The 13,225-nt window shown below is 39.5% G+C and overlaps 1 protein-coding gene across 1 annotated transcript; it reads right to left on the reverse strand.

The window, feature by feature from the left end:
* Positions 1-10,431: 10,431 nt before the first annotated feature.
* On the reverse strand, positions 10,432-12,772 carry LOC139840361 (cytochrome P450 81Q32-like). Its single transcript, XM_071830627.1, has 2 exons — positions 11,716-12,772; positions 10,432-11,579 (listed from the first exon to the last, which is right to left on the reverse strand). Exons 1-2 carry the CDS (start codon positions 12,703-12,705, stop codon positions 10,971-10,973), a joined length of 1,599 nt encoding a protein of 532 aa, XP_071686728.1. The 5' UTR covers positions 12,706-12,772; the 3' UTR covers positions 10,432-10,970.
* Between the last annotated feature and the right edge of the window lie 453 nt (positions 12,773-13,225).

Genomic DNA, 13,225 nt, shown 5'->3' on the forward strand with positions numbered 1-13,225 from the left:
ATTTTCAGCACAACGTTAAAAGGACATAGTGACGATCGGAGGGCCATAAATCCTAAACCGTAACTCGGATTAAGATGAGTCCTAAATGAAAAGTTATCTACTCGAACAGAGCTAACTGAAAATCATCTTTACAGTAGCCTAGGTCGTACTGATCAGACCCAGTAACAGTAAAACAGTAGGTTCCGGTGTGTTTTTGGTGCTCGATGCTTATCACAGTTCTCATCCTTGATGCATATAGCTTCAAGTGTACAACTCGTTGATGTGTTTGCATCATCTTAACCAATTTTTGACCATCATAACCCAAGTGTAAGTCTAAGACATGTAGCACAACTCACTTAAGTGTTGCAAGTGTTTTGATGAACCAAAGTTACATCAAAGTCTTAGATTTAACACATACATGAAATGTAAAAGTAATATTGAACTACAAACTAGAAAGTAAACTAAAGAAAGTAAACTAACTAGAAAGTAAACTAACTAAAAAAAGATCCTAAGATGTAGAACATAGTTCTTAGTTAGATCTTGAAGATCCAAGACCCAAAAGTCTAGATCTAAAGTTATTAAGTTAAATCTAACACAAGTGTATGAAGTTATAACTAAAGAGTTACACTTCCATGTTCTTGAACTTTCAAGTTAACTTTTGTTCAAGAAAAATGAGATCAAGATTAACTAGTAATAATTGACCAAATCACAACTTTAAAGTACATAAAATGAAGAAATAATCTAAATAAACAAGTAACAAGTTCATGGGTTTCATACTTTTAAAGATTCAAGCCTAAGTCTTGATCTTTAGAAAGTAAACTTTAAGTTTACTTCATGAACTTCAAGTATGGTTTTAACTCATGAACTTTAATCTTTTAAAACTTTAAGTGTAGAACATAAACTAGAAAGTTTATGTTCTTGTATGTCTTGTAAGAACAAGATGATATGAAGAATCAAACTAAAGAGTTTGATTCTTAGTAGCTAGTAAGTAACAACAATAAGTAAGTAAACAACAAAATGTAATTAAACAAGAACAAAGAACAAGTGATGATGATGATTATGTGTATATGTATTTCGGTTTTAATGAAGAAAAGGAAGAGAAGATAAAGCTTGCTACTTACAAACTTGAGAGAGAAATGAGAGAAAAGTAAGTTGCAAGTTTGAAGTGTGTGTGAGAATGAGAGAATGCAAGTGAATATGTTAACAAAATTTGAAACAAAAAAACACTCTTCAAGGCCATAAAGGCCGACGGCTTTTTGCAAGGGGAGAGGGAAGAAAAATGTTCACAAGGTTCTTGTATGTTAAAGTCTTAAAAGATGGATATTAGGGGTGATTGCATGGGAAAGAACAAGTAACCAGATTCTTATGTAATAAACTAACTAGTTAGACTTTAAATGGACTACTTGCATGTGAGTTGGGCTAAAGAGTCCATAAAAGATGTAGGGTGGGCTTTTAAGTCCAATAACACTAATAAAAGCCCAAGTTCCATTAATTAACAAATTAATCCAATTAAAGCCCAAGTAATTAACTAGTAACCTTAGTTAATTAAAATGATCAATAAAACTTAATCATGAATGTAAATAATATTCAAAAATATTATTCGGGTAATGTACGTATGTCACAAAGACGTTTCGGGCATTTAAAGTTAAGTATGATCAATCATGGTAACAAGTAAATGTAATAACATACATTCGTTAAATCACAAGTATTAATAATAACAATTACTAATAAATAAACGTTGGAAAATCCAGGGTCGTTACATTACCCACCTGTTAAAGAAAATTTCGTCCCGAAATTTAAGCTGAGGTAGATGGAGGAGTCGGGAAAAGGTGAGGATACTTCTGCATCATTTGATCCTCTCGCTCTCAGGTAAACTCAGGTCCTCGTTTGGCATTCCATCATACTCGGGCGATCGGAATCTTGTTGCGTTTCAAAGTTTTAATCTTACGATCCATAATTTCAACAGGCTCTTCCACAAAGTGGAGTTTGTCATCAATGGTAAGTTCCTCAAGTGGTATGATGAGTTCGGGTGCAGCAAGACACTTCTTCAAGTTTGACACGTGGAAGGTAGGATGAACTGAGCTCAATTGTGCTGGTAGATCCAAACGGTAAGCAACGGGTCCAACACGTTCCAATATTTCAAAAGGACCAATGTATCGTGGGTTTAACTTTCCACGTTTTCCAAAACGGATCACACCTTTCCAAGGTGCAACCTTCAACATTACGCGGTCACCAACGTTAAATTCAAAGTATTTATGTTTAAGATCGGCATAACTCTTTTGACGATCGCGGGCAGTCTTAAGTCTCGCTTGAATCTGAGAAATCCTCTCCGTTGTTTCGTGGACTACCTCGGGTCCGGTGATTTGCTTTTCGCCTACTTCGGCCCAACAAATAGGAGATCGGCACTTTCGGCCATACAATGCTTCAAAAGGTGTGACATTAATGCTCGAGTGATAACTGTTGTTGTAAGAAAATTCGGCGAGTGGCAAATGCCTTTTCCAGGCCTTTCCAAAATCAATGACACATGCACGCAACATGTCCTCCAAGGTCTGAATCATTCATTCACTTTGCCCGTCGGTCTGTGGGTGATATGCAGTACTCATGTCGAGACGAGTTCCCATGGCTTCTTGCAAAGAACGCCAAAATCTGGAAGCAAAACGGGGATCGCGATCTGAGATGATCGATAAAGGTACACCATGACGAGATACAACCTCTTTGATGTATAATTGAGCAAGTCTTTCCATCGTATCAGTTTCCTTCATAGCCAAGAAGTGTGCAGATTTGGTAAGACGGTCAACGATAACCCAGATGGTATCGTATCCGCCCACCGTCTTTGGTAGCTTGGTGATGAAATCCATTGTATCCTTTCCCACTTCCATTGCGGAATTTCTGGTTGTTGAAGTAACCCAGAAGGTCTTTGATGTTCGGCCTTAACTTTCGAGCAAGTCAGACACTTACCAACATAAGTCGCAACGTCCTTCTTAAGATTCGGCCACCAATACTGTTCCTTAAGATCGTGGTACATCTTGCCCGCTCCGGGATGAATCGAATATCTCGACTTGTGGGCTTCATCAAGTATAAGGTTCCGTAGGTCTCCATAACAAGGTACTCAAATTCTTCCGGCATAACATCGGAGTCTAGACTCCCTAACCTCGAATCGAGAGACAAGAATGTTCAAATGTTCATGAGATATATTCTCCTCCTTGAGAGCCTCATCTTAGGCTACTCGGATCTGATTGTTGATGTTCGAATGGATGGTGATGTTCAGAGCCCTAACACGAAGAGGTGCCGTCCTCTCCTTTCGGCTTAAAGCGTCAGCAACAACATTGGCCTTGCCAGGATGATAACGAAGTTCACAATCGTAGTTGTTTAGCGTCTCGATCCATTGACGCTGTCTCATATTCAGTTGCTTCTAATCGAATATGTGCTGGAGACTCTTGTGATCGGTGAAGATAGTACTTTTCGTTCCATACAAATAGTGTCTCCACAATTTGAGCGCAAAGACAACGGCTCCATGTTCAAGATCGTGAGTAGTGTAGTTGCGTTCGTGAATCTTCAGTTGACGAGAGGCGTAGGCAATAACCTTTGATCGTTGCATCAGTACACAACCAAAACCACTTTTCGATGCATCGCAATAAACAACTAAATCATCACTGCCTTCGGGAAGCGATAAGATAGGTGCGGTGGTTAACTTCTTCTTCAAAGTTTGGAATGCTGATTCATGTGTGGGTTCCCAAATGAACTTCTTCCCTTTGTGAGTCAGTGCGGTCAAAGGACGCGCAATCAGAGAGAAACCTTCAATAAACCTTCGGTAGTAACCAGCGAGACCTAGAAATTGGCGAATATGAGTCGGAGTAGTGGGGGTCTCCTACTTACTGATAGCTTCAATCTTGGCGGGGTCAACTTTGATACCCTGGTCGCTCACAACATGACCCAGAAATTGGACTTCCTTCAACCAAAATTCACACTTGGAGAATTTGGCGTAAAGTTGCTCTTACCTCAAGAGTTCAAGTACTAGTCGGAGGTGTTGCTCATGATCTTCTTCACTTTTAGAGTAGATGAGGATATCATCTATGAAGACGATAACAAACTTATCCAGGTATGGCTTGCAGACACGATTCATAAGGTCCATGAACACGGCAGGTGCATTGGTTAATCCGAATGGCATCACGAGAAACTCATAATGACCATAACGGGTTCTGAATGCAGTTTTCATCACGTCACTTTCCTTCACCCTCAACTGGTGATAACCGGATCGCAAATCGATCTTAGAGTAAACACTCGATCCTTGAAGTTGATCAAAAAGATCGTCAATGCGGGGAAGAGGATACCAATTCTTGATTGTCAATTTTTTGAGTTCACGGTAGTCGATACACATGCAGAAGGATCCATCCTTCTAACACAGGTGCGCCCCAAGGCGAGAAACTTGGTTGGATAAATCCACGGTCTAACAGTTCTTGTAGTTGACTCTGTAATTCTTGCATCTCGGAAGGTGCGAGTCGATAAGGTGCGCGAGCTACAGGTGCAGCTCCTGGCACTAAGTCGATCTGAAACTCTACTGCTCTCGGCGGCGGTAATCTAGACAATTCCTCAGGGAAGACGTCGGAAAATTCGTTCACAATTCGAACGTCGTTTACACTCTTCACATCGGTTTCTACCGTTTTCACATGTGCTAGGACAGTAAGACGTCCCTTTTTCATAATCTTTTGCGCTTTCACGCAACTAATGAGGTTCAACTTCGAGGTACATCTCTCTCCGTAAATGATCAGTGGCTCACCGTCTCCGTGCGGTATACGAAGAGCTTTATCTCCACAGATAATGTCAGTCTTTATCTTGCTCAACTAATCCATATCGATGATCACGTCAAAACTTCCCAATTTGATAGGTATCAAATCAATTTCAAAATCTACACCAGCTATGTTGATAATAGCTCCTCGACTAATATGGTCAACTTTCTCAAGTTTTCCATTGGCGACCTCAACAAGCATACTCTCTTTTAAAGGGACTAATGACCAATTAATCTTATCGCAAAAGTGTCTACATACATAACTTCTATCGGCACCAGTATCAAATAGTACAGAAGCTAAAAGATTGTTGATAGTGAATATACCTGTCACCAAGTCGGGATTCTCGCGTGCATCCCTTGCATTACCGTTGAAAGCTCTACCACGGGGTGGTCCGCCGTATTTTCTTTTATTGGGGCACGTATTTCTGAAATGGCCCGTTTGTCCGCATTCGTAGCACTTTTTCGGTCCATTGGTGTTCGGCTTCCCATTCAAAGTGGTAACCTTGCAGTCCTTACCGATGTGCCCAGCCCGTTGGCACTTTTCACAAACAACGTTACAATACCCAGTATGGTGCTTGTAGCATCGCTTGCATTGTGGTAAGGTTCCCTTGTAGTTGGGGTTAGAGTTCTCACCGTTGTTGTTTCCTTTGAAACCCTCATGTCGCTTCGCCGGGTTTTGATCATAGTTCCTTCCCCTGTTGTTATCCCATTTGCGCTTCTCACTACTACCCGCTTCAGACTTAGCCTTCTTCGGTTCATCGATGATAATTTGATTCATTAAAGTATGCGCCATGCGCATTGCCTCCGGGACATTAGGTGGCTTGGACGAGGTGACGTTTCCCTTAATGCTCTTAGGAAGTCCCCAGAAGTACCTTTCCATACGCTTGAATTCCGGGGTGACCATGGTCGGACACATCAGGGCTAATTCCAAAAATCTCCGATTGTAACTATCAAGGTCGTTTCCAACAGCCTTTAACTGCATAAATTCAATCTCCATCTTCTGGATCTCGGTCCTAGGGCAATATTCCTCAATCAGGGCCCCTTTGAACTCCTCCCAGGGGGTAGAAAACGCCTCATCAATACCTTTTGCTTGAGCCAACGTGTTCCACCACGTTAGTGCGCCGTCAGACAGAGTGCATGAAGCAAACTTGGTTTTATTTGCCTCGGAACAGTTACTAACCCGAAACACAGATTCTAATTTCTCGAACCATCTAGTGAGACCAACCGGCCCCTCTGTTCCACTGAAGTTGTGGGGTTTGCAGCTTTGGAACTCTTTGTACGTACACCCATTACGAATGGGTTGAATAACCGGTGAAGGTAGCGGCGGAGGCGGAGCTTGGGGTTGCATTTCCGCAATGGCCGCGGCTACCCTTTCGGCAATCATCTCCTCGATTTGGGCTGCGGTAGGTGTTGATGTTGATCTTCCGTTGGCCATTGTGTTCTAAACAAAAATTTTGACTCAAGTCAAAATCCAGTATTCAAATAGTAATAATACAGTATATGGTAACCAACATGGAATCAACACATCACGTGTTTATTAAGTAACGCAATCCAGGTACAAATACCACAGAATCATACAGTAACGTAAATATAACATCGTGCAAGAATTAAATAACGCAAAGTTCCATTCATTAATAATAATAAGTTACATACATCTGTATAAGTTCGTACAATACATAAGTGAAACATAAAACTACAACTAGATTACATAATGAAATCTACTACAAAAGCCCTACGGTGAAGGTGGGTGTAGGATGTCCAATACATGAGACATCTGGTCCTTGAGCTCAGTTACCCGAGCACGGAGGATCTCCACCTCCCTTATCAGTTCCTCGGCAGAGGGAGTGGGTGGGGCAGGCGGTGCAGTAGGTACGGGTGGTGCTGGTGGAGCTGGTGGTGCTGACGGTCCGGCTCCAGAAGTAGAGGCTACGAGGCGGTAAGGCTTACGGATGAAAGGATCAGCAGGATACGGGACAAGCCGCTTATGGGCGGTAACCCTACGACGCCGACCAAATGCGTCAGTGAATGCTCGTCCTCCATTGATCCCTGGAATAATGGTACCGTCGAAGCGATACCGCTTCTTCGGCGGGGTGGAGGGTGGCTGAACAGGTGCATCATTAGGGTCCTCCTCGTCGGAGTCATCGTCACTAGAGTTGTCTGTAGATGAGTCGTCGGATGAAGGATCATCTGAATCGTGTGGAGGTGGCTGCACGGGTGGCTGTACTGGCTCCCCTCGGGTGGCCATCATCTGTCAGTATCTGAAGGGTGGAATAGGCATGAGACGTCCGTCAGGAGCGCGTCGGCACCAACGGCGATACTGGTTAAGGAATGGACCCTCCCCAAATTCCGCGGGAATCACAACATTACCGGAGCGAGGCTGTGACCCCGAGGGTCCTGGGGCAGATGGAGCTGGAATCTCCGGGGGGTCCTGGGCTCCGTCAGAAGTAGCCACTGGGGCGGGAGTATGGCTGCTAGCTCCGGAAGTCGAAGCGCCTGGGTCACTAGAGTGTGTCGCTGACGGGATCGGGGGATTGGCAACAGTGGTAGGTGAAGTGGCTGAAGTGTCTGAACTGCCCAAAATGATAGCAGGTGGAATATCCGACATCTGAACAAGGAAAAATAAATTTTCCGTGTCAGTAAGTCATAAAGCAAGCACATATTAGGCCAAGTAACTACAACAGTCTAAATCATGTGTAACAGTAAGTAGCATGGCAATAACAGTAAATCGTACAGAAGTAGCATGCAATCGAAAGCAAGTAATATCATGCATTAGTGAAATCATGTAGTAGCATACGGCATATAGCAGTAAAAGTAAGCAGCATCATGCAGTAAGTTCAGCGGAAACAAGTAAACTAGCAAGTTGTAGATTAGTCCTATTAGTGAATCCTACTCGGGTCGGTATTAGACTCACTAATGCAACCTAATTACCTACAACCAATGCTCTGATACCAAATGTGATGCCCCGTACAAAACCATCGTGTACGAATCATCAACAACAGGTGTAAAGTAAATTTCGTTCATGAAAAGAGTTTAAAACAAAGGCTGACTTGGATCAGTCACCACGGCCTCAATACCTACTGAAATAAGGTGAGACCAGTGGCCACGGCTCCGTATATGAGTCCTTTAGTTGTGGTAAAAATCCCAGAAGCAAAATCGTCATCTTTTGACCGTGGCGACGGTCTAAATGCGAGTAGGTCAGAATTTTCAGCACAACGTTAAAAGGACATAGTGACGATCGGAGGGCCATAAATCCTAAACCGTAACTAGGATTAAGACGAGTCCTAAATGAAAAGTTATCTAATCGAACAGAGATAACTGAAAATCATCTTTACAGTAGCCCAGGTCGTACTGATCAGACCCAGTAACAGTAAAACAGTAGGTTCCGGTGTATTTTTGGTGCTCGATGCTTATCACGGTTCTCATCCTTGATGCATATAGCTTCAAGTGTACAACTCGTTGATGTGTTTGCATCATCTTAACCAAGTTTTGACCATCATAACCCAAGTGTAAGTCTAAGACATGTAGCACAGCTCACTTAAGTGTTGCAAGTGTTTTGATGAACCAAAGTTACATCAAAGTCTTAGATTTAACTCATACATGAAATGTAAAAGTAATATTGAACTACAAACTAGAAAGTAAACTAACTAATCAAGATCCTAAGATGTAGAACATAGTTCTTAGTTAGATCTTGAAGATCCAAGACCCAAAAGTCTAGATCTAAAGTTATTAAGTTAAATCTAACACAAGTGTATGAAGTTATAACTAAAGAGTTACACTTCCATGTTCTTGAACTTTCAAGTTAACTTTTGTTCAAGAAAAATGAGATCAAGATTAACTAGTAATACTTGACCAAATCACAACTTTAAAGTACATAAAATGAAGAAATAATCTAAATAAACAAGTAACAAGTTCATGGGTTTCATACTTTTAAAGATTCAAGCCTAAGTCTTGATCTTTAGAAAGTAAACTTTAAGTTTACTTCATGAACTTCAAGTATGGTTTTAACTCATGAACTTTAATCTTTTAAAACTTTAAGTGTAGAACATAAACAAGAAAGTTTATGTTCTTGTATGTCTTGTAAGAACAAGATGATATGAAGAATCAAACTAAAGAGTTTGATTCTTAGTAGCTAGTAAGTAACAACAATAAGTAAGTAAACAACAAAATGTAATTAAACAAGAACAAAGAACAAGTGATGATGATGATTATGTGTATATGTATTTCGGTTTTAATGAAGAAAAGGAAGAGAAGATAAAGCTTGCTACTTACAAACTTGAGAGAGAAATGAGAGAAAAGTAAGTTGCAAGTTTGAAGTGTGTGTGAGAATGAGAGAATGCAAGTGAATATGTTAACAAAATTTGAAACAAAAAAACACTCTTCAAGGCCATAAAGGCCGACGGCTTTTTGCAAGGGGAGAGGGAAGAAAAATGTTCACAAGGTTCTTGTATGTTAAAGTCTTAAAAGATGAATATTAGGGGTGATTGCATGGGAAAGAACAAGTAACCAGATTCTTATGTAATAAACTAACTAGTTAGACTTTAAATGGACTACTTACATGTGAGTTGGGCTAAAGAGTCCATAAAAGATGTAGGGTGGGCTTTTAAGTCCAATAACACTAATAAAAGCCCAAGTTCCATTAATTAACAAATTAATCCAATTAAAGCCCAAGTAATTAACTAGTAACCTTAGTTAATTAAAATGATCAATAAAACTTAATCATGAATGTAAATAGTATTCAAAAATATTATTCGGGTAATGTACGTATGTCACAAAGACGTTTCGGGCATTTAAAGTCAAGTATGATCAATCATGGTAACAAGTAAATGTAATAACATACATTCGTTAAATCACAAGTATTAATAATAACAATTATTAATAAATAAACGTTGGAAAATCCAGGATCGTTACACCCAACGTCCGCTTTTCTCCGCCCGAAATTCAAGAAGTCGGCTTTATCAACACAACGTTAGGGTCATCCCCTTCATATGGCAAATCATGTCCTCTTGCCTGATTTTATACACATGTCTGAACCTAACGTGTACAGCCTGAACGTACCTACTTGCACCTTTGCCAACTGTTGCTGCCTGATGTGCTACGTTTCTTTGTTACAAGGTGATGCTACTTCTCTTCATTCTTTTTGTGTTTTCCAATGCCGTTAACTCAGTTGCTTTCATTTTTTCTTAATTGAATTCTCTATAGGTTGAAGGTATGTATATGTGGAAAATCAAAACTCAGGACATGAACGATTTGTCCAAAGTTGCAAAAGAGCTTAAGGATCAGTTTTTGTTTTTTGAGATTTGTCATGTTAAAAGAGTACGTATGTCTATCGTTTCGTCCTTAAATAATCTACAAAATCTCTTTGTTGATTGTTAATTTATGTCCTATCATTTGGATGACAGTTACTGTAATAATTAAATTTGAGTACAACTCTCAAGCTGATGCTCAAGCCAACCTAGGTGTACGTCTTCAGGGATCTAAAAATAACCAGCCAAAATGGAGCTACAGCATCGCGCGGCCCGGTTTCATTCTAGTTAAAACATATTTATGGTATGTAAATGAGTAAATTGATGGGTTTTTCTTGTTCAAGTTAGTTGGACATGGTAATATAAGTATAAAAAAGTAAAAGCTCAAACATGTACAACATAAACTTATTCAAATGTCCTAAATCTTTATAATATATTCTGGATTTACATAAACAACCAACACAATAAAATCCGTACCACATAACTAAGCTCATTACAAAGCATAACTCCACTTACTACTACAAAAACTACCCAACTCTTATGTACGCCCACCTCAAGGGGATCGGGTTTTTACGCTTTAACCGAAACTAAAATCGGACCAAAACTAGAACCGTGTACGTTAAGTCTGGTCCCAAATTCCTTTTTCCCTACATATTCGGGTCCGGACTCTGTTTGGATAAGCCCCGTATTATTTCGGTCCGAGTATGACCCATAGACAAACCTAACTTTTCTCCATGAGAAAGCTCATGGCCCATAAAACGACTTATTACTCTTGGGCTCCCCTCTTTCGAGCCCACAGATAAGTTATAAACTATTCTTATCATTTCAACCCTTAACTTTATAATGTTTATTACCATCCTCTATTAATCTTCAATTAAGTACTACTTTATTGAGGTAGGCATATAATAAATGAAACCAATGGCACACTAATTAACCAATAAGTACTACTAGTTCACCATTACTCATAGGTCCATAAGAACATGACTCATAGCTTGGCGTACTTTGCACTTAGCCACCAACGGCACCTCTTTAGACATGGTTAGACCTTCGGACAAATCTACAAACTCTTTATCAACCCTTTCCCAATCAAAGCATTGGATCAACGACGCCAACACCAACCCCATAACCCGGTTAGCCAGGCCCGACCCAAGACACTGCCGACGGCCCATTCCATATGGTATAAACCTATACTCCTCTTTCCCCATTTTCTCAAACCTCTCGGGCCTAAAGCTTAAAGGGTCATCCCATAGCTTTGGGTCCCTATGTATTGCCCATACGTTCACCAATACCATAGTTCCACCGGCTACATCAAACCCTCCAATGGTGCAGTCTTCTGATGCCTCGTGTGGGACCAACAACGGTGCTGTTGGAAATAGTCTCAATGTTTCGTTGATGATGCATTGGATGTATGATAGATTGGGAAGATCGCTCTCTTGCACCAAACGTTCTTGTCCAATATTTTTGTCGAGTTCTGTTCTAGCTTTCTTTAACACGTTTGGATGATTTAAAAGAAGCGACATAGCCCACTCTATAGTCATTGATGACGTGTCGGTTCCAGCTTGTAGCAATCTCTACACAATAATGTTAGGTCATCAAAGTTATTAATTATCAACCAACTAATATTACAGTCCAACAAAACTTAGGTATACCTTAATGTATAATAATATCAAAATAGTAAGACTATGAACAATGAACATATATACTTACCATTATGTTACCTTTAATCATATTATCAGTGTAGCATTTCTGGTTCGATTCCTGCATAGAAAGCAAAGTGTCGATAAACGTCTTATCCTTCCCCTTTTTCGTCGAAGAACAGCTAGTCCGTTCATTTCTAATTTCATCGATCAAATTTTGAGAAAAGCAATCGTATTCATGTTGCAATTTCAACACCTTCTTCTTATAACCTTGAAAATCGATCCATCGTAAAACTGTAATAAAGTCTCCGGGATTTGTTGCCTTGCTGATTTCACACACGTCTTTTATTAAACTCTTAAATTTATTCGCTTCTTTAATGTTCTTCACATCTGTCCCAAAATACCGTTTATTGAAAATCATTGTGGTGAGTACATTAAACGACAATCCATGAGTTCTTGATCTCATTTCTACCTTCGTAAAATCTTGAGAAGTATCTTGATAAAGACTCTTGATCAACGATCTAACTTCATGTTCTCGAATACTCATGTAAGATTTAAGTCGAGTTGTAGATAACAATTCAACGGTCAAAACATGACGAAGGTCTCTCCAAAGTCGACCATAGGATACAGCACCAATTGAGGTGTACTCGTAGTCGAAATACTTGCCACTTAAAAGACGTGGTCTATTGGCTAAAACGATGTCGTTTTGCTTAAAGCATTCTTCGGCTAGCGATGGTGATGTCACGACAACAACTGGCCGTGATCCGAACTTAAGGGCCATGATAGGACCGTATTCGGACGAAAGGTGTTGCAAGACTCTATGAATTGATCCATTCAGTAAATGAAGATGGCCAATTATTGGGATAGAAGGAGGACTTGGTGCTACATGAATCTTTTTTTTGTGTACAAACAATTTGAGAAAAATAATGAGAGAATTCAGAAATAAAACAAAAAGTAGAAAGATTTGAGTTCCATCCATGGCGTATGTGTGAGATGATGTGTTCTTACAAAATACAGTCACACAATGTAGAATATAACTGTAAATAACAAAGTTTATCATTCATTGAATGTGTAAATTTTTAGATGTAAAAGCAAAGTTTAATACATTAGAGTAGGTATAAAAAACAAGATTGAGAATATTAAACTAATTTTGTAAAAAAGCTAATCATCTAGAGAAACATATGTAAACAAAATATCTGACACGACATCTTGAGGAATCCACGACCATGTTTACGCGTTTATATAAAATATATAGAATGGAACATGACAAACAATAAGTTAAAACATCAATCATATTTTGATTAAGCATTTAAAATTAATTTATTTTTATTTTATAGCATGAAACGTGGTTATAATTAATAATTATAACCAAGGTATTAAAATAACTTTTTGTTTATAGCATATCTGTAAATTATTTTTTGTATTTGTAATTGTAATATAGCATGAAAAGTAGGGGTGTTTATACGGTAGAAAATTTGGAGACCACAAGAAACCAAATCAAACCCGAACATACATACCTAAAGTTTTCAACGTCCATGGGCCATAGTTTACTAGTATTCCGGTTTTGGAGTAACATTTCA

The sequence above is a fragment of the Rutidosis leptorrhynchoides genome, chromosome 4, assembly GCF_046630445.1.
Source record: "Rutidosis leptorrhynchoides isolate AG116_Rl617_1_P2 chromosome 4, CSIRO_AGI_Rlap_v1, whole genome shotgun sequence".
NCBI classification, from domain to species: Eukaryota; Viridiplantae; Streptophyta; class Magnoliopsida; order Asterales; family Asteraceae; genus Rutidosis; species Rutidosis leptorrhynchoides.

Bases quoted from the DNA above. Each gene is read 5' to 3' on its own strand.
- LOC139840361 (XM_071830627.1), bottom strand. From the start codon at position 12,705: ATGATAAACTTTGTTATTTACAGTTATATTCTACATTGTGTGACTGTA. The intron at 11,580-11,715 runs GTAAGTATATAT...ATTATTGTGTAG, and splicing joins TGATTAAAGGTAACATAATG to AGATTGCTACAAGCTGGAAC.